The sequence below is a fragment of the Mustelus asterias genome, chromosome 9 (genome assembly GCF_964213995.1).
Source record: "Mustelus asterias chromosome 9, sMusAst1.hap1.1, whole genome shotgun sequence".
Taxonomy (NCBI): domain Eukaryota; kingdom Metazoa; phylum Chordata; class Chondrichthyes; order Carcharhiniformes; family Triakidae; genus Mustelus; species Mustelus asterias.
This window is the reverse complement of record NC_135809.1, coordinates 116,975,652-116,998,154: the sequence shown is the minus strand read 5'-3', so window position 1 is coordinate 116,998,154 and position 22,503 is coordinate 116,975,652. Positions and strand designations below refer to the sequence as shown.

At 45.0% G+C, this 22,503-nt stretch overlaps 1 protein-coding gene across 1 annotated transcript in view; it reads left to right on the top strand.

The window, feature by feature from the left end:
• Window positions 1-22,503, top strand: part of LOC144499280 (doublecortin domain-containing protein 1-like) — a 420,979-nt gene that overhangs the window by 146,708 nt on the left and 251,768 nt on the right. The window contains exons 10-14 of the mRNA XM_078221394.1: window positions 4,722-4,839; window positions 8,072-8,218; window positions 11,979-12,100; window positions 15,139-15,199; window positions 19,948-20,082. Coding sequence (XP_078077520.1) covers window positions 4,722-4,839; window positions 8,072-8,218; window positions 11,979-12,100; window positions 15,139-15,199; window positions 19,948-20,082 — 583 coding nt within the window. The remainder of the gene's footprint in view (window positions 1-4,721; window positions 4,840-8,071; window positions 8,219-11,978; window positions 12,101-15,138; window positions 15,200-19,947; window positions 20,083-22,503) is intronic.

Genomic DNA, 22,503 nt, shown 5'->3' with positions numbered 1-22,503 from the left:
ATTAAGTTGATCTTTCTCTACACCTTAGCTATGACTGTATCATTATATTCTGCACCCTCTCCTTTCCTTCACCCCTATGTACTCTATGAATGGTACGTTTAGTCTCTATATAGTGCAAGAAACAATACTTTTCACTGTATCCCAATACATGTGACAATAAGAAATCAAATCAAATCAAATCATGATGCATACAAAGGCAGGCAGGCTGAAACATCATAGAGCAGACCATTCTGGTGCTTCAGAAGCAGCTCTGCTGCCTGTGCCACTTTGGGGGAGCGCTGGAGTACTCACAGGAGTGCGTGTCCTAATCTGTTACGGTCTGCTGTACCCTCCACAAAATGGCCATCATGAGGCTTAGGGTTAGCCAATAGGGCAACAGTGAGCAGCTTCAGGAAGAGTAGGAAAAGCCTATACTTAAACAAATCATTTTTTGATCAGCCAAAGTCAACATGATTTTACAAAAGGGAAACCATGTTTGACAAATTTATTTGAGTTTTTTGAGGATGTAACTGGTAAGATAAATAAAAGAGAACACATGCTCTGTATTGCACTAAGACTCAGCTAAAGGTAGCCATTATTGAACGAACTTTATTCACACCTCCCCAACAGAGAGGGCAATATTATAAAATGTTGAGATCTCGCAATGTCCTACAACAGAGTTTCCCAAATGTTTTGACTTGTTCAACCCCTAGTGACCTCTCAAGAGCGTCAGGGAACCCCAAGCATTCTCAAAACTTCAACACCCCCCTTTTTGCCACAAAATAGGTGCAAATACAGAAATCAAATGTAAACCGGTCTCTTCTAGCTATATCTAATCATATATTAAAATTAGGAAGAGTCACACAGTCACAAATACATTCTCCAGCTACATGGCCCCCTCACATTAACTCCTGGCCAAGCCACCCTCCCATGGTCCCTTAATATTAACCCCTGGAAGTAGTACCCACTTAAGGAGTGGGTAATTTATAAAGTTTTCTTATTAAAAATATATTTCTAGGTTTCACGTTTTATCATTTTTAATGAGAGGAGTGATGCTGGAAAGCTAATACTCACATCGGACATCTCTCTCCCCCTCACACACATTCACCCTCTCTCTTTCACACATAGTCACACACTTGTCCACCTCTCTCACACACATTCAACTTCTCTCTCACTCTGCCTTACGCTTCCAGGCCTGCTCCACCCAGTTGGTATATAAGTTGTGGAAGTGTCTGGTTATTCACTTTGGTAGTAACAATAGGAAAGCAGAATTTTTTTTTCAGATGTTGCCATTTAAAGAGATAAACGTAAACATAAAAAAATAGAAACATAGAAACTAGAAGCAGGAGTAGGCCAGATGAGAGTGTACTCACACAAGTCAAAGAGTAAGTTAGAATGCAGGTACAGCAAACAGTTAGGAAGGTAATTGGCATGTTGGCCTTTATTGGAATGAGTTTGTGGTATAAAAATACCACAAGCCTTGCTAAAATTGTGTTGGCTTTAGTGACACCACACTTGCAGTATCCTATGCAGATTTGATCCCCATACCTAAGGAATGATATGCTTGCTTAGAGACAGTACGCAGAAGGGTCACTAGATTGGTCCCTGGGATGTGAGACCTGTCCTGTGATGAGAGTCTGGGTAAATTGGGCTTGTCCTCTTTGGAGTTCAGATAAATGTGAGGGAGGTCATTGAAACATGCAAGATCCTGAAGGGGCTTGACACGATAGACTCAGAGGTTATTCCTCTTTTCTGGGGAATCTAGAACATGTGGGCACAGCCTCAGGCTGTGTTTTTTGATTTATTTTCCTTACTTAGATACAAAAATACATGCATATTGTATGGCTCTGTGCCTATACTCTACCACAATCTCAATACAGTGTAGTTAAGACTAGTAGCACCATCAAAATTTTGAATATATCACGCTACCAAGTCCCTCTCCATTAAACACGAACATTAAATTTTTAATATTGCAACTCTAAATGGGCAAATGTCATGCAAGTGCTTAAAATAATTTTCATTCCATTAGGCTTAATACAAGCTTGTACACAGCAGTGTGCAAGATAATGCTTGAGGATTAAGATGAGGGGAGGTTTCTTCACTCAGAGATTTTCTGAATCTTTGAAATTGTCTACCCTGGAACGTTGTGGATACTCCACAGTTGAGTATTTTCAGGACTGAGATTGATAGATTTTTGATCTCTCAGGGAATCAAGGGAGCTGGATGGCAGGATGGAAAGTAGAATTAAGATACAAAACTCAGTGAGCATCTTATTGACTGGCAGAGCAGGCCCAAAAGTGGCAGATGACCTATTCCTGCTCCTATTGTGTGCTTATGTTCTGAGGAGAAGGAGTCAGAAGGTGAGCACAAGGAAGAGGAGAATGAGCAGGAAGAGGATGGAGGTGGAATCCAGAGCAGCCCCCCATGCGATCTCCCCATGCGGAGATCAAATGATTTTGATTTGCTTGATTTGATTTATTATTGTCACATGCATTGGTATACAGTGAAAAGTATTGTTTCTTGCGCGCTATACAGACAAAGCATACCATTCATAGAGAAGCAAAGGAGAGAGTACAGAATGTAGTGTTACAGTCATAGCTAGTGTGTAGAGAAAGATCAACTTAATGCGAGGTAGGTCCATTCAAACGTCTGATGGCAGCAGGCAACAAGCTGTTCTTGAGTCAGTTGGTACATATTTTTTTCCTCAGGGAAAAAGGTGACACTTTCACACAGTCTGCAAGCATGACACTGACCTTCCACTCACTTGCCATTTGAACTCACTATCTTGGAATCATAGAATCACCACTGTGCAGAAGGAGGCCATTTGGCAAATCAAGGCTGCATCGACAACAATCCCACCCGGACCCTATTCCTGTAACCCTACGTATTTACCCTACTAATTCCCCTGACACAAAGGGACAATTTAGCATGGCCAATCAACCTAACTCGCACATCTTTGGACTATGGGAGGAAACCGGAGCACCCGGAGGAAACCCAGGCAGACATGGAGAGAACCTGCAGACTCCACACGGACAGTAACCCAGGGCTGGAATTGAACCCAGTTCCCTGGCGCTGTGCAGCAGCAGTGCTAACCACTTACCACTGTGCCATCCTTACTCTTATGCTGAGATTTCTGTCCTCCACCTGTCATAATGTTCCAGCGAATCCCAATGCAAGCTGGAGGAACAGCGCCTCATAGAACCATAGAACCATAGAAAATTACAGCTCAGAAACAGGCCTTTTGGCCCTTCTTGTCTGTGCCGAACCATGTTTTGCCTAGTCCCACTGACCTGCACTCCTCTCATCCATGAACGCGTCCAAGTTTTTCTTAAATGTTAAAAGTGACCCCGCATTTACCACTTTCTTCTGATCAGGCATGTTACAGCCGTCTGGACTCAACATTGAGTTCAACAACTTCAGGCCATGAACTCTGTCCTCCATCTTGATTTTTTCACCCTAGGGCTGGTCTGTATCTTGTTCTCATGTTTTTTTGCTTTTAAACAGCACTGACCTTTATTCTGCTGTTAGCCAATTCTGCTACTTTGCTTTCAGACAGTGCTGACCTTTATCCTACTATTCACACCTACTCTAGACCAATCCAATATTTCTTCAGTACTATCATTACCACTCCCTTTGTCTTTGGTTCCAAGACATCTTTGTCATTTAATCTCGCCACCCTCTAACCTATCCCTGAACTTCTCTTTTGCTCTACCTGCCCCTCTCCCTTTTTCAAGAGCATAAAGCCCATGACATATCTCCTCATTTCACTTCCAAGGAAGAGTCATATAGAACTCAAGACATGAGCTCTTTTCCTCCATCCATAGATACTGCCAGACCTGCTGGGTTTTCCAAAACTTCCTATTTTTATTTCAGATCTCCAGTATCCGCGGTATTAGCAGCAAGAGGATGGAGGTGATATCCATCGCATTCCCATTCCAAATGGGTTGTCCAAGATCACCTCATTTAACTATAGTTCAGCCAAAGTCAACCCCAATTCCTAAGCATTTCGGCCGTGGAGCCCCACGATAGTGGGGGAACGAATGTGGGGTTGGGGGGATCAGACAGCCTGTGCAGAGCGGGATGGGTAATGGGTCTGGGTGGGGGGGTGGGGGGTGGGGAAGGGGGGAATTAACCACAAAGGCCTGCAGTAGCTGTGGGGGTGGGGGGGGGAGGGCAGTCACTGACAGCTCTCTGTGTTCAGAGAACACAGAGATCTGAGCATGCGCAGTTGTGCCCTGTGTTGCTATCTGCTGGCTTTCGGTGAGCATAGGCTCTGCTCCTTACCACTGCTGGCGAGAAACAGGTTTGGCTTCAGTTTTTTGACAGAGTGAGGGAAGATTCGATTTTTAACTCACCCAAAAAAACTCCCGTTTTCATGCTCGTTTGGCACTTAGAATTTTTTTTGTACGATCGTCCACTATGAGTATAGTGGAGCTTCCATCACTGACTGACATGGTTCAGAGGAAAACCCAAATCATTAAGGCAATACCAAATGGAGGCAGTAAGAGCTTGAAAGCCAAACTTTTGTTGTTTATCTTTTCCTTTAAGTGGAATAGATTCCAACACTTCTGCCTCGGAAGTTCCCAACTACTAGAGCACATGTGCCATTCTACTAAAGTGAAGGAAATTGAGCCAGAAGTTTAATTCTCCAGTTTTTATGGAGAAAAATGTGTTTAAAGAATTGGTTTAAATGAGGTTGATGGAATGCACAAAACATATTAAACATGTGATTATATTTGTAGGTGCGAGACTTGGGAAGTGTGTACAGAATTCCCGGAAAACTATGACTGGACACAAATGAATCAGATCTGCCACGAAAAGATGGACATGACAAAGAACTATCACTTCCTTCAATGGAAGGTGGGTACCCACACGGGTTCAACAGTTAATCAAATCTGACACAGTTTTAACCGTAATGTTGATCATGCTTGAGCTGAAAACCTTCAACACGGTGCACAATGGTTAGCACTGCTGCCTTACAGCGCCAGGGACCCAGGTTCGATTCCCGGCTTGGGTCACTGTCTGCGCAGAGTCTGCATGTTCCCCCCGCATCTGTGTGGGTTTCCTCCGAGTGCTCTGGTGTGGGTGGCACGGTGGTTAGCACTGCTGCCTCACAGTGCCACAGACCTGGGTTTGATTCCCAGCTTAGGTGACTGTGTAGAGTTTGCACATTCTCCCTGTGTCTGCGTGGGTTTCCTCCAGGTGCTCCGGTTTCCTCCCACAGTCGAAAGATGTGCGGGTTAGGTTGATTGGCCATGCTAAATTGCCCCTTAGTGTCCCGGGATGAGTAGGTTGGAGGGATTAGCGGGGTAAATATGTGGGGTTACAGGGGTGGAGCCTGGATGGGATTGTTGTCGGTGCAGACTCGATGGGCCGAATGGCCTCCTTCGGTGTTGTAGGGATTCTATGAACCCTACTCCATTGACTTAACTATGGAAGCAAAGCACTGACGATCCCTGTTCTTGACCCTGCTTAGGGTCAGGCCAAAGACAAATGATTTAAATATTTTCAATACATGCCTGTGACATTGTTATCACTTTTTGAGTGCTTGCCAGAGGGAATAGGGTATAACTCAACTTCCATCTTCAGTGTCAGTGCCATTGTTTCGGTCCGGCTGGAACTCAGCGTCCTTGTACCGGCTGCACCAACATCTGCACAGGGATTGTCATTGTGGACAGGCAGGTCCTTATTAATATCAGTAAAGGCACTGTCACACCTGTGTGGTGAACAGTTTAGCTGCAACTATTTGGCAGTGTGTGCAGAACAGTGGAAAGTTGGGCTACATTAAGGCCTTTGATCTGCACAAACTGCTCTGAGGATTGATGATGTGACACCTACAGTACTGGCTCTGTTTGAGTGAGATGGACTATCCATGATTTGCCTGTTCTGGGATATCCTAATGTTTGCAGGTATTTTTTTGCTGAGAGATAGGTGAATGATCTGCGTGGAAATTCATATGTGGGCTGCTTTGAATAATCTAGTGTGTTGTGACAGCATGAGAGCAGAACAGTGCAATTTTTCTTCTGGTTCCGTTGTCATCAGGAACCGCACAGTGAATTGGTGAAAAGATTAAATATATTCCCTCTGTTGCTAATTACTCCACCTATCTATATATAAAAACCTGTGTCAAGAGTGTGCGTGCACACATGTGCACATGTGTTCTCCAACACTGACCCTGGCAGAGTTTGCAGGGTTAGTGGAAGGGCAACTCAGTTGCTTGGGGCAGAAGGATGTATGTGGCACTTTAGAATCTCGACAGTGCATTCGACTCCTCGAGTCAGCACTGACTCTCTGACAGAGTATCCCACTCAGGCCCTCTTCCCCCATCCTATCCCTGTAACTTCACATATTTACCATGGCTAATCCATCTAACCGACATATCTTTGGACCCTAAGGGACAATTTAGCATGGCCAATCCAGCTAACCTATAAATCTTTGGACACCACGGAGTAATTTAGCGTGCTCAATCAACCTAACCTGCACATCTTTCGGACTGTGGGAGGGAACCGGAGCACCCGGAGGAAACCCACATAGACACAGGGAGAATGTGAAAACTCCACACAGACAGTCGTCCAAGGCCAGAATTGAACCCGGGTCCCTGGCACTGTGTGGCAGAGCTAACCACTGTTAAAGTTTATTTTTAAAGTTTAAAGTTTATTAGTGTCACAAGTAGGCTTACATTAATGCTGCAATGAAGTTACTGTGAAAATCCCCCAGTCACCACACTCTGGTGCCTGTTCGGGTACACTTGAGGGAGAATCTAGCGTTGCCAACGTACCTAACCAGCACTTCTTTTGGACTGTGGGACGAAACTGGAGCACCCGGAGGAAACCCAAGCTGACACGCGGAGAACGTGCAGACACCGCCTAGACAGTGACCCAAGTCAGGAATCAAACCTGAGTCCCTGGCGCTGTGATGCAGCAGTGATAACCACTGTACCACCGTATTGCTCATGTCTGAGGCCCATCCTCACTGCCCAGCTAGTAAATTTAATGCTATTCCAGATTTGAGTGGAATGAGGGGAAGGTTGTCCAGAACTCATGCAGCCTTTCATCAACCCTTTGGTTAGCGTGCTAAACTACTTTCCACTCCTGGATGCATTGCCTTGCCCTCACCAATCCTACCTTCCATCTGGACGACGGTACATCAACTGCCAGCCTTCACTCTATCAATGCCTGTCTGTTATTATCATTGAGGAAATACTGAAGAACAGTTGAGAATGATAGGCCCATTAATCTTATCCTCCGATGGGAAAGGGTCTCTCCTATATACATCACCTTTCCATGATGGTAGAGTTTGGATCTTGAACTCATCATTAGTTGAAAAATAGGTGTTGCGTTTTGTTTCATAGCACTGTTACATTACACACCTCGCCCAATATCTGTTGGGAATGGCAGGGGAGGAAGGCATTCAAGTGAAATGTAGCCACAGAAGCCAATGTGGTTTAAACCACTCCTTCTCAACTGAATGACAGCAAAAAGACAGGAGTAGCAACAAACTTTCCACTACACAAGAGATTTTCAGAGATAATTGGGAATCAAATTAAGGTTATTTTGGCAAGTACTATATTGCAAATATAAAACAGGCATGAGAACGTGCGCCTTTGAAGGGTTAATGGTTGGCTATATTAGAGGATATGCCCTTTTAAATATCACTGATAACAACAAACCGCCTGCTGATACAATTATGCAGTGCGTTACCCCATGTCAACTAGATTTGACTTCCCTGTTTATCCCGTTTAACAAGTGTTTCAATATGTTTAGTTTCTCTCTCCAAAAATAAGCTTATAATTATCCTGTACTGCCGTTTAGTTCCAAGTTGCTGGCTCCAGCAGTTAGTCTGATTGTAAAGCTGCGACGTTTTGTGCTTTGACCTGCTGTTTGGCGTCTTCTGTGCTATAAACAACACTGCTTTGTGGCGTGTCTGTCGTCACTGCGGCTGAGAAGTGCCATTTTAAATGAAAGTTCGCAAAGAATGAAAATCAGGAGCCAAAGATTCAGTTAGTGGAGGAGGCGAGAGCCAGTAAAAATGAAGATGAATGCATGAAAAACAAAAAATGCCAACCCTATGTCTTTTTGTGCTTTGCAAATAGAAAGATCCCCAGCTGGTGGTATACCCTTCGATTACTATTGAAAACAGGAGTGAGAAAGCCGCTTCCATTAAAAAGGAGCAAAGGAGAAACAGGACATCAGAAGGAGTGTCAAAGTGGTCCTTCTCTTATATGTGGGTTTTTGCAAAGGTACTGAACTAGTCAAATGCTAATACTGTGTCATATTGATCAGATCCAGATTTTAAAAGACTGTAATTTCTCTCAATTTTCTTAGAATCTTAGAAACCCTACAGCACAGAAAGAGGCCATTCAGCCCATCGAGTCTGCACCGACCACAATCCCACCCAGGCCCTACCCCCATATCCCTACATATTTACGCACTAATCCCTTTAACCTACACATCCCAGGACACTAAGGGCAATTTTAGCATGGCCAATAAACCTGACCCGCACATCTTTGGACTGTGGGAGGAAACCAGAGCACCCGGAGGAAACCCACGCAGACACGAGGAGAATGTGCAAACTCCACACAGACAGTGACCCAGCTGGGAATCGAACCCAGGTCCCTGGAGCTGTGAAGCAGGAGTGCTAACCACTGTGCTACCATTTTGCCAAAAGGGGAAAATATATCACTTGTGAATCAGCTTAACATTGCCATTTCATAGAAGCACAGAATCATACAGCGCAGAAGAGGCCCCTCGGCCCATCGGGTCTGCACCGACACACGAGAAACATCTGAACTTCCACCTAATCCCATTTGCCAGCACTTGGCCCATAGCCTTGAATTTTATGATGTGCCAAGTGCTCATCCAGATACTTTTTAAAGGGTGTGAGGCAACCCACCTCCACCACTTCCCAGGCAACGCACTCCAGACCATCACCACCCTCTAGGTAAAAAGACTTTTCCTGACATCCCCCCTAAACCTCCTGCCCCTCACTTTGAACCTATGTCTCCTCAACTATGTCCCTTCAACTACGGGGAACAGCTGCTCCTTATCCACTCTGTCCATGTCCCGCATAATCTTGTTCACCTCAATCAGGTCACCCCTCAGTCTTCTCTGCTCCAATGAAATAAAACCCAAGCCTATTACTTAAATGTTCCATCCCAGGCAGCATCCTCGCGAATCTCCTCTGCACCCATTCCAGTGCAAACACATCTTTCCTATAATGTGGCGGCCAGAACGGCACACAGTACTCTAGCTGTGGCCTCACCAAAGTTCTATACAACTCCAACATGACTTCCCTGCTTTTGTGATCTAAGCTTCAATTGATAAAGGCAAGTTCCCCATTTCTCCAGGAACAAATAAATGTCACCTGTTAATGTATTTTCTCTCAATAGTTTATACAGACTCCAACAGCCAACAAAATATTCCTTCCAAAAAATTTCCCCAAGTGGATTTTTGTTTCTCTTATCCAAACCCATCCTAATCTTGTACTCCTCTACCAAACCTCCCATGCTGGAGACAAACTCCAGCTTCTCCTGCCTAACCTTATTGCTAAATTCTCTCATCCCTGGAGTCATTCTGGTAAATCTCCTCTGCACCCTGTCAAGGGCCTTTGGATTCATGCTAAATTGTGGTGGAATATTCTACCAGTGGCTTAACCAGAGCTTTATAAAGATTCAGCTTAACTTTGTTGCTTTTGTGCTTAATAGCTCTAGTTATGAAGCCCCCAAGATCCCATCTGCTTTTCCACCCACTCTCTCAATGGGTCAAATTTTCATGGAGTTGTGGAGTATTTGTGGAGGGGTGAAAATGGTGATGGAACTCTATTCCTGATTCCTAACCCCGTTCCTGGGCTGGGATTTTCCAGTCCAGTTGTGGGACCCACCACAGGAGATTTGGCGGCCCAGCCAAAAGTCCACTGATTTTCATGGGACTGGATGGTCGCGGTGGGCTAGAAACTCCTGTTCCTGGGCTTCCTGGTTTTCAGTAGAGTCTGTTAAGGGTGCAGGTTGGTTCAAGTTGTGGACCCACACCTTTCACTTCTGACCTGGCCAGCTCTGTTTTGGGGATAGACAAATCCTGGTCCTCTGCAATTTTCATCAATCGGGCCAACTGTTCAGAGTCATGATTCATGGCACCTCAAAGGTGGCATCAAACTAGTCTGCATGAGAAAACCTTTAGGATTAGTTCAAAAGTTCAAATGGTCCTCCCCATGCCCCCATGCCAAGGGATAGCACTTCCAGGCCCATTCAATGCGAGCCACAATGTAGAATCAATGAAACCCCTATAGTGATGATAGTATGTATAAAAAAACCTTAAAATCACTCATTCATTAATAACATTACACTTCCTTAAAAAAAACATTTTTTACAGCAGACCAAAAAAGTGGGCGGCACGGTAGCACAGTGGTTAGCACTGCTGCTTCACAGCTCCAGGGACCTGGGCTCGATTCCCGGCTTGGGTCACTGTCTGTGTGGAGTTTGCACATTCTTCTCGTGTCTGTGTGGGTTCCCTCCGGGTGCTCCGGTTTCCTCCCACAGTCCAAAGATGTGCGGGTTAGGTTGATAGGCCATGCTAAAATTGCCCCTTAGTGTCCTGGGATGTGTAGATTAGAGGGATTAGTGGGTAAAATATGTAGGGATATGGGGGTAGGGTCTGGGTGGGATTGTGGTCGGTGCAGACTCGATGGGCCGAATGGCCTCTTTCTGTACTGTAGGGTTTCTATGATTTCTATGATCCAGTCCCTTTAAAGTATTAAAAGCAGAAATTGAAAGTACTTGAAACTTTTATCTTGCATAAATAAGCATTTTGTAAATGACAGAAGAGATCAGAGAGCTGGAACTGTCAATCAAGTAATGTTTTCCCTGGGGTTCAGCTGTTTCAACAGTCTAATGGATTTCTGCACTGTCTGCCAAGCCTCATTATACATTAACAAAAGCAAATTACCGTAGATGCTGGAATTCTGAAACCAAAAGAGAAAATGCTGGAAAATCTCAGCAGGTCTGGGCGGCACGGTAGCACAGTGGTTAGCACTGCTGCTTCACAGCTCCAGGGTCCCGGGTTCGATTCCTGGCTCGGGTCACTGTCTGTGTGGAGTTTGCACATTCTCCTCGTGTCTGCGTGGGTTTCCTCCGGGCGCTCCGGTTTCCTCCCACAGTCCAAAGATGTGCGGGTTAGGTTGATTGGCCAGGTAAAAATTGTCCCTTAGAGTCCTGAGATGCGTAGGTTAGCGGGATTAGCGGGTAAAAATATGTGGGGGTAGGGCCTGGGTGGGATTGTGGTCGGTGCAGACTCGATGGGCCGAATGGCCTCCTTCTGCACTGTAGGGTTTCTATGTTTCTATGTTATGTCTGGCATCAAAGCTTTCAAAGCTTTGACAAAGGATCATCGGGATTCAAAACATCAGCTCTTTTCTCTTCTTACAGATGCTGCCAGACCTGTTGAGATTTTCCAGCATTTTCTCTTTTGGCCTCATTATACATTCCTGATTTCGTAGGTGCAAACCCAGCCCAATGTGTCTTGCCACCTTTAAAAATCTATGCACATGAATATCTTGGCCCCTGCGTTCCTGCACACTCTTTAGAACTGTGCCATAAAGTCTGTATTGCCTCTCCCTATCCCTTCTGCCAAAATCTATCACCTCACACCTTGACATTAAATTCCATCTGCCACTTGTCCGTCCATTCACCTTCCCTATCCAACTCCCATTGCAGTTGATTGGTATCATCTTCACTGTCAGCCACACTTCCAAGTGTGGTATCATTGGTAAATTTTGAAATGTTATTCTGTATTTCAATGTCCATGCCTTAGGGAGGCCTGTGGTGAACTCAGAAATGCCATCATGGTTGTATGGAGGTGACTGATTACAAACAGGTTTAAGATGAGCACGGTGTTTCACTTTCTGAGAATAGTAATATCCTAACCCATTCAGGCATAATAACCTCACCATGTCTCCTGCTTCTTCTCTCTTACTCGCCTCTTTCTCCTTGTGGAATGGATGCAAAGGCTGGAATGATCATCTGTCGTGCTGTCCCACAACTCTGCCTGGCTGTTAGTGATCAGCAAATCCAGTTGAAGAGCGAGGGTAACCTTAATTTGGAAGGATATGAGTTAGTCGTGGAGAAAAGGTATGGTGTGTGTTCACTAGTGAAATTATTCAATCTGTTTGTGTTATGCCATGCATACAGTTTAAATATATATGTCTATATCGTCTATTTTTATTTGAAGAATGGAATTCACCAGCATTTTACAAGCATACGAAACAGGAGCATAAGTAGGCTAGTCAGCCTTGTCAGCCTGCTCCACCATTCAATAAGATCATAGTTAATCTGTTTGTGTTTCAAATTCCACATTCCCATCAACGCCTGGTAATCTTTGGTCCCCTTGACTAACTTATCTACCTCCTGAAGTGACCCTGCCTGCACTGCCTAGAGTTCCAAAGTTGCACAACCTTCTTGAGAAAAAACATCCTGCATCTTAATCCTAAAAGGGCAATCCCTCATTTTAAAACAGTGCCCCCTCGTTCTCGGCTCATGCATTAGAGGAAACATTCTTTCCACATCTACTTCGTCAGGACTGTTCAGGGAGGTGATGGCCTGGTGGTATTATCGCTAGAATATTAATCCAGAAACTCAGGTAAATGTTCTGGGGACCCAGGTTCAAATCCCACCACGGCAGCTAGTGGAATTTTAATTAAATAAAAAATATCTGGAATTAAGAATCTACTGATAACCGTGAAACCATTGTCGATTGTTGGAAAAACCCGTCTGGTTCACTAATGTCCTTTAGGGAAGGATATCTGCCGTCTTTACCTGGTCTGGCTCACATGTGACTCCAGGGCCACAGCAATGTGGTTGACTCTCAACTGCCCTCCAAGGGCAACCAGGGAATGGGCAATAAATGCTGGCCAGCCAGCGACGCCCATGTCCCATGAATGAATAAACAAAAGTCAAGACACCTCTTACTCTTCTAACCTCCAGTGGAAATAAGACCAGTCTGTGCAACCTTTCCTGATATGACAACCCACTCATTCTAGGTATCAATGGAGTAAACCTGCTCTGAACCGCACCATTTTCTGACTTCAATGTAATGAAATGTTTGCAAAAATTGTTGAATGAAGAATAATTATATATAATTATATTATATACAGATAGGAAATATACAGTAAATGGCAGAACCCTTAGGAGTATTGATAGGCAAAGGGATCTGGGTGTACAGGTACACAGGTCACTGAAAGTGGCAATGCAGGTGGAGAAGGTAGTCAAGAAGGCATACGGCATGCTTGCCTTTATCGGCCGGGGTATTGAGTTTAAAAATTGGCAAGTCAGGTTGACGCTTTATAGAACCTTAGTGAGGCCGCACTTGGAATATAGTGTTCACTTCTGGTCGCCACACTACCAGAAGGATGTGGAGGCTTTGGAGAGGGTACAGAAAAGATTTACCAGGATGTTGCCTGGTATGGAGGGCATTAGCTATGAGGAGAGGTTGGAGAAACTTGGTTTGTTCTCACTGGAGCGACGGAGGTTGAGGGGAGACCTGATAGAAGTCTACAAGATTATGAGAGGCATGGACAGAGTGGATATTCAGAAGCTTTTCCCCAGGGTGGAAGAGTCAATTACTAGGGGGCATAGGTTTAAGGTGCAGGGGGCAAGGTTTAAAAGAGATGTACGAGGCAGATTTTTTACACAGAGAGTGGTGGGTGCCTGGAACTCGTTGCCGTGGGAGGTAGTGGAAGCGGATACGGTAGTGACTTTTAAGGGGCGTCTTGACAAGTACATGAATGAGATGGGAATAGAGGGATATGGTCCCCGGAAGCGTAGGGGGTTTTAGTTAAGTCAGGCTGCATGGTCGGTGCAGGCTTGGAGGGCCGAAGGGCCTGTTCCTGTGCTGTAATTTTCTTTGTTCTTTGTTCTTAAATGCCTAGTACTCTTAAAGTGATAATAAGTTGACCGGTAAAAGATAATGTTGCTGATTATGGTAAACAAATACTTAATATTGTTGTGTGACTTTCTTTTATCTGCTGTTTTAATGGAAATATCACCAGGTTAACACCAACATTAAGATAGTGAACAGAGGAATGTAATCCCCATCCCTGTGAATGGTCATCAGTCACTATTGCTAACCGTAATATTAATTGATTTTTGGATCTGTGACAATATTGGTTTGACACCATTGGGTTAACAGCCGGCACCAAATGCATGGGTCACCTTGGATTAGAGCTGTCGGAATTTGTTTTAACCCTTTTGTGTCTGACACCACCTGCTGGTTCCCTCATTTGTAAACATTTGGCAAACGTGACTACGCGACACACTCCATGGGGTTTGATGTCCAGAAATTCAGGAGGGTCACATGAAGGAAAGTCACCAGAGCAGTTTCACGATTGCACTTTGGGATGAATATTAATATTTTTGAAGAATCTGGAAGAAAAATTCAATTTTTAAAAAGTTGTTCAGGTTCTGTTCCTGTGTCTAACTGCAGAACATTCCCAGATTGGGGAAAAACAGCTGGGTCAATGAATCTGGTGTTAGTCCACAATCGGTATTGCCGTTGGGAAATTGGGCAGGTGGTTATGGTGAATCGGGTGAAGGTTTCCCTTCCACTTCACTTCATTTATTATGGTCATCACACAGCGTGATTTCAATCCAGTCGGTTTAGGGTCATGGATCAGGAATTACCTTTGAACCAGTGCTTGATATGCTCCCAACAAATATATGGGATAGTATATCTGTTAAAATAGCAGCGAGAAAAGTTTATGGGGAATGGTTTGAGAATTTGAAGGAAACCTTTGATTGATAGCTGTTTGCAAAAGTCAGCAACTTTCATGATTGTGTCCAGCCCACAAGTGACTCGATTTATTGGGATAAAGATTTGCCAGGCAATGGCGTAATAAGCGGCGGTATCAGATGTGTTGTCCATATTTGCTGATCAATATTCTGTTCTATCTACGTCAGTAGAACTGAACGACAGGCAGAGACTTTATGGGCAGTGCCTAATATGTTAATACCTGTGTGTTCTGCTGCTCAATCTAAATTTCTCCTCATTGTTTTCTGCTTCAGCCAAGGTGTACTTGTACTCCTGACCTTTAGCTGACCTTTACTTTGCTATTCCAGTATAATAACCCACTGCAGCTTTGTAAGATCCCTTTCTTTTGTTCTTCTCTCCACAGAATGAGGCAGAGTCCACATCAGCAGTGGGGGTTCAGCACAGCTGGCCGCATTTACTCTATGGTTTGTGTTGTCTCTTAAGCTTTGTAACAAATTGTTTAAATGGTGAGCTCTTGTGTAACCACTGTAGCAGTTGCCGTTTCTGCTGCAGAGATCCCATCTAAGCTCATTCGCAGGTGGCAAATTTGCTTTGTTCACTAGAACATCTCTTTAGTAAATGTACTCATAATTTTGCCTTCAACAGTGAACCCAGTGGAACTCCTGCCATAGAACAAAACTTACATAATGGGCAGGATTTTCCAGCCGCACACGCCCCAAGACCGGAAATTCCCACCCGAGAAGGACCTTTAAATGATCTGCTGAATTCTCTGTCCCGCCCACTACGATTCCTGCGGCAGGCGAGACGGGAGAATTTCAGCCAATGTGTATAACTTGGGAATGTATTTTGAACTCAATACGGAATAGTAGAGTATGAATTTAAACATTTCTGCACACTTTTAGAAGGGGTATATTTATCAGGCAGCTTCCAGACCTCCAGCAATTTTTGTAACTAGGAAATACTGGAGATTAAGCTCATCGGCCAATTTTGTGTGTGGCACAGTGGTTAGCACTGCTGCCTCACAGCGCCAAGGACCCAGATTCGATTCCAGCCTTGGGTGACAGTCTGTGTGGAGTTTGCATGTTGTCCCCGTGTCTGCGTGGGTTTCCTCTGGATGCTTTGGTTTCTTCCCACCGTCCAAAGATGTGCAGGTTAGGTGGACTGATCGTGCTAAATTGTCCCAAGATGTGTATGTTCGGGGGATTAATGGGGTAAATATGAAGGGTTATGGGGATAGGGTATGGGTGGGATGCCATGTCGGAGAGCCAGTGCACACACGATGGACTGAATGGCCTCCTTCTGCACTGTAGGGATTCTATAATTCTATGATAAAGTCTCCCCTTAATTCCGATTTGATTAGGAATTAAAGATATGGGCCTTTGCCTGTGGCTGCATATTTTGCATGGAGTGTATAAAATCTGCAGAGTACCTGATGATCTATGAAACTGGGGAGAAGGGGGAGAGAAACCGGATACATTCAAGCTAGTGCTCTACATAGATACAGGAAACAGCGATGAAATACACTGGGTCCTAATTGGGAAGCTTCTGCAACTCTGTCAAAAATAGGAGCACTGTGTAAGAAGTGCAGCTTTGCCCTATATCCCAGAAAGATTGGAAAGAAAGACTTGCATTTATATTGTACTTTTTATGGCTACGTGGCATCCGAAAGTGCTTTGCAGCCAATGAAGTAGTGTTGAAGTGTAGTGACTGTGGCATTGTAGGAAACATGCCAACCAATTTGCCCACACAGCAAGTGCCCACAAACACTAATTTGCTTTCTGATGGTGGTCGATGGATAAATATTAGCCATAACACCAGGGACAACTCCCTTGCTCTTCTTCAAAACAGTGCCAAGGGATCTTTTATGTCAACCCGAGCAGGCATCAAATCAGAAAGACAACACCTCCAACCGTGCAGCACTCCCTCAAAGCCGCACTGAAGCATCAGCCATGATTTTTATGCCCAAATCCCGGAATGGGACTTGAACCTTGAAACTTATGATTCAGGGATTAGAGTGCTAATAATAAGCCTGGGCTGACACCAATTAAGTTAGAAGCCTAGAAATTATTCTTGGTTAATGTCTGGCATTTAGTGTCATCAGTGTTAATATCTGTCTGAAATAACAGATGGTGAAATGCTGTAGAAAATTAGTTGGGAATGTATTTGTCCACTAATATTGTGATCAGTAGTTTCTAGTGTTTATGTGTGTATTGTTCATTTAACTCTAGAATATTGAAGTCATCGGCGAAATTTGAATATGCACATGCCGTTTCTGGCTTTACCTACAAATCAAATATACTGTCAGCTCTTGAGTAAGCTAAACTAGGATTAAATGGAAGGAAAGAACAGTTCACTGAATGCAGTACAATTTATCTTATCATAGAATCATAGAATCCCTACAGCGCAGAAGAAGGTCTTTTGGCCCATCAAGTCTGCACCGACCACAATCCCACCTAGGCCCTTTCCCCATAACTCCACTTACTTACCCTGATAGTCACCCAGCACTAAGGGACAATGTAGCGTGGCCAATCAACCTAACCCGCACATCTTTGGACTGTGGGAGGAAACCGGAGCGTCCAAAGGAAACCCACGCAGAAACGGGGAGGGCGTGCAAACTCTGCACAGACAATCACCCAAGGCTGGAATTGAACCCAGGTCCCTGGCATTGTGAGGCAGCAGTGCTAACCACTGTACCACCATGCCACCCATCTTGAAGGCCTTGTCCCACTCGTCGCATTGTTGTCTCTGAATCAGATGGACTTATTAAACAAGTAGGCCAAAATTTTCATCAGGAGGACGAGGAGGGGGAGGCGGGTTTGAAAGGTCAGGTGCAGCAATTTCTCGCTAGCGATTGGCATGTTCCTGCCAGCTGGTGTTTTCCTGCCAGCTGGTCCCTTTCCAATGACGCATCCTCTGGGGACTGGCTGGTGGTGGGGGTGGGGCGGGGAATGGCTGCCCACCCAGTGGTGACGAGTCGGCAATTAAAGCCCCAATGGTGGATATTCTTTCCAGTGGTGGATGGATCCCCAGAGGTGGCGGGAGGTCAGAGATGGAATGGTGGAAGCCTCCTGATAGCAGGAAACGGAGAGCTGGCAGAGAGGTGGGCGGAGGAGGGTGAGGTTGGGGGGGAGGGGGGGGTGGTGTGGGGGTGGGGGGGAGGGTGTGGGTGCAGCCTGAGGAGTATCCTGAAACACCAACCATGCCTCAGTTGTAGCACTTTCAGCTCTTGGGTCAGAAGGTTCCGGTTTCATTTACCATCATGTATCATATCGAGGCTTGATCATAAAAATGAAGATTGACGCTCCAGTGCAATACAGATGGAGCATTCCATTGTTGGAGGTGCCGACTTTTTGGTAAATCCAGGTCTCATGTACCTTTTTGGGTGGATGAAAAAAATCCCATGGCACAATTTCAAGGGATGTTATGATGGTTTGGCAGCTGTGACCACAGTATATTTAGGGGCGGCACGATGGCACAGTGGTCAACACTGCTGCCTCACAGCGCCAGGGACCCAGGTTCAATTCCGGCCTTGGGTCACTGTCTGTGTGGAGTTTGCACAATCTCCCCATGTCTACGTGGATTTCCTCCGGGTGCTCCGGTTTCCTTCCTCAGTCCAAAGACGTGCTGGTTAGCTGGATTGGCCATGCTAAATTGACCTCAGTGTCAGGGGATTAACAGGGTAAATGTGTAGAGTTACAGGAATAGGGCCTGCGTGGGATTGTGGTCGGTACAGACTCAATGGGCCGAATGGCCTCCTTCTGTACTATAGGGGGTTCTATGGTTCCATATTTGGTATCATTTAAGTCTTCAGATTGTGTCTCCATCTTGAGGTGCCCTTGTGGTTTCCCACCTATAGGAGCAGCATCCACCTCACCCCATGGAGCTACTGATTAGCCACAGCCTCAGGCACTCCCATTTGCCCCTCCTGATTGTGGAGCCCACCCTTTAACCTTAATCTGATGGGATTCCTGAGGCAGTTCCTTAATAGGCTTCCTCCTCGGAAATCCCCTCCAGGGTTTTGCCATGCCCACCTCCGAGTTCCCAACCCAAAATTCAGCCTAATAGGAGCCTGTAATCAGCCTGTAATCTCAGCTGACACTCCAATGCACTGAGGAAGCATTGTCCTATTTTAGCTGACATATTTCAGATGAAAGCTCAAATCGACACCTAGTCTGCCCTCTAAGACGGATGTAAAACATCCCATGGCACTATTCGAAGAAGAGTAAGGGTGTTCTGGTGTCCTGGCCAACAATTATGTAGGCTAACATCACAAAAAGAATGTATTTGACTCTTCATTCCATTGCTGTTTTTGGGACCTTGTTATATACAAACAGGCCTCTGTGTTTCCCTGTGTTATATGACTAACTGTTTTATTGGCTTTGGAATGTTTGGGAGCTCCTGTGATTATGAAAGATGCTACATAAATGTAGTTCTTTCTGAACTTTTGTTTTGTTTCTATAGTTAAAGTGCTGTCAGGGTTAGTATTATAACTCCAGGCTGCAAAGTAACAGTGCTTTTATTGCACAAAGTAAAGTAAAACAAAAGTCGCAAGCCTGGACAAAAAGGAATAATGGATCCACTCAGGGGCCTGCTTTATACAGGGTCGGTATAAGAGCTCTAATTGATTGGTTAATTACCAATCCCTGGAGGGTAGATACAGGGGGGATGTTCCCTATGGTGGGGGTGTCCAGAAACAGGGGTTATGGTCTGAGGATACAGGGTAGACCATTTAGGATGGAAATGAGGAGACATTTTTTCACTCAAAGAGTGGTGAGCCTGTGGAGTTCATTACCACAGGAAGTAGTTGATGCCAAAACATTGAATGTATTCAAGAGGTGGCGAGATATAGTACTTGGTGCGAATGGGATCAAAGGTTATGGGGAGAAAGCAGGATTAGGCTATTGAGTTGGAGGATCAGCCATGATCATGATGAATGGTGGAGCAGGCTTGAAGGGCTGAATGGGCCTCCTCCTGACCTTACTTCTATGTTTCTATGTTTCTATGAGCCTCGTGTTCAACGGGTTCTACAAGAAGGTCAATCAGTGACTCCTCATGCAAGTTCTGGGGGTTATCACAGTTAGATGAAGATTTTACTTCAAAATTGTGTCCGGAGATTTTTTGTTTTGTTCTGTATTGTGTATTGTCAGAATTTCACCAATATGGCGACATCCGGGCTCTTCTCTTCAACCTCTTGTGTTTTTTTCTCCTGCAGGCTTACCCTGAAATGGTTCTCACCTACCTTGGGGAACAGAAGTTAAGTGGGGTGATGATCCAGACAGATCACCAACTACATCTTGAGTCTTGTTCCGTGGACGGCCAGGAGAGGAACAGAAGTTTGGAAGAAGAGGTAAGCAAATTGAAAAAGGGAGACTGAAAGTGTTTGCAAAGTCATGAAGGCAGATCAAGTGCACCTTAAGAAGTGCATGTAGATTCAACTTGCTTTGCTCTAAGAATTATCTGCTTGGCACTAGGCAACTAATATCAAAGATTGGTGTGGGGAGAAATGGCATTTGATTCATGGAGCATCAGCACTAGTACTAGGAAAGAGATTGCTAGACCATTGGGGCTGCCCTGACCTGAATCGCACTGGGACCATTAGGCTGGTGAATTGTACAACCAGGGCTATAAGGGGGCTTTAAACTAAATAGTGGCGGAAGGGTTCATGTGAGGGAAGATTTGGAAAGTTAAAGAGAATGCAAAAGGCAATAGTGGAGGGTAGTGATACAGGTAATGATAGCCAGAGTGTGACAGGGAGGGACAGAGCCTGCAGGCGCACCAGCAAATAAGATGGGGAACAAAGTGGTATAAAGACGGAATTTAAGGCTCTTTCTCTGGATGCGCGGGGCATTCAACACAAGATGGATGACTAGATCATTAGAAAAAATTCTAGGAAGACTAATGGCGGACAAGTTCCCTGGACCTAATGGCCCGCATTCTAAGGCCTTAAAAGAAGTGGCTAAAGAGACTGTGGGTTTTGCAACGACAGAGGCAGCCTGCCATTGGCTGGTGGCAGGATCTTCTGGTCCCGCCTTTGTCAACAAGGTTGTCCGTTGAAGGCACCCCTCACCACCGGGAAACCCGTGGCGGGGGTGCGGAAAATCCTGCAGGACTAGAAGATCTGGCCGGCGTGAATGGTCAGAAAGTTCCGGCCAGTGGATGAATTGGTTAAAATCTTCCAAAATTTCCTAGAATCTGGAAGTATCCCAGTGAGTTGGAAATCCATAAGACATAGGAGCAGAATTAGGCCACTCGGCCCATCGAGTCATCTCCGCCATTAAATCATGGCTAATTTTTTTCTCATCCCCATTCTCCTGCCTTTTCCCCATAACCCCTGATCCCCTTATTAATCAAGAACCTATCTATCTCTGTCTTAAATACACTCAATGATGTGGCCTCCACAGCCTTCTGTGGCAAAGAGTTCCACAGATTCACCACTCTCTGGCTGAAGAAATTCCTCCTCATCTCCGTTTTAAAGGATCGTCCAGAAATGTAACACCTCTGTTCAAGAAAGGAAGGTGACAGAGAAGGAACCTATGGCCAGTTAGCCTGGAATAGGGGAAATGCTGGAACACATTATTAAGGAAGTGGTGGTAGGACATTTGGAAAATCTTAATACCACCGGGTAGAGGCGACACAGTTTTGTGAAAGGGAAGTCTATTCGAAGTCTATCTTTGAGGATATAACAAGCTTGGATAAAGGGAAACCAGTAGATATAATGCACTTGGATTTCCCAATGGCATTCAATGAGATGCTGTATAAAAGTTACTGCACGAGAAATGAGCTCATGTCATTGGGGGCGGCATATTCACCTGGTTAGAACATTGGCCAACTAACAGGAAACAGTCAGGATAAATGAGTCATTTTCAGGTTGGCAAACTTTAATTAGCAGAGTACCACCAGGATCAGTACTGGAGCCTCAGCAATGTATATTAATGATTGACTGTGTTATAGTAAATTTGCTGATGATATAAAGATAGGTAGGAAAGCAAGATTTTGGCAGTGGGAGTATAGTGTGGGAAAATGTGAAGTTCTTGACTTTGTTAGGAAGTACAAAAAAGCAGAATATTATTTAAATAAGGGAAGATGCTACAGTGCAGAGTGATCTGGATGTCCTTGTATGGCATGGTGGCACAGTGGCTAGCATTGCTGCCTCACAGCGCCAGGGACCCGGGTTCAATTCCGACCTCGGGTCATTGTGTGTGGAGTTTGCACGTTCTCCCCGTGTCTGCGTGGGTTTCCTCCGGGTCCTCCGGTTTCCTCCCACTGTCCAAAAATGTGCGGGTTAGGTTGATTGGTCATGGTAAATTGCCCCTTAGGGTCAGGGGGATTAGCAGGCTAAATACACGATCATGAGGATAGGACCTGGATGGGATTGTTGTCTGTGCAGGCTCGATGGATGAATGGCCTCTTGCTGCATGTAGGGATTCTATGAATCAAAAAAGTTAGAAGGCAGGTACAGTAAGTAATCAGGAAGGCAAATGGAAAGCTGGCATTTATTGCAAGAGGGATGGAGTTTAAACATGGAGAAGTCTTGCTACAGCTGTACAGGGCACTGGGTGAGGCTGCACTTGGAGTACTGTGTACAGTTTTGATCTCCTTAATTAAGGAGGGATACACTTGCATTGGAAGCAGGTCAGAGAAGGTTCACTAGGCTGATTCCTGGGATGGAATCTTGTGAGGGAAGGTGGGCGTTTTGAAGAATGAAAGGTGGTCTTATTGAGACATGTAAGATTCTGAGGGGGCTTGTCCCACTGGATGCTGAGAGGAT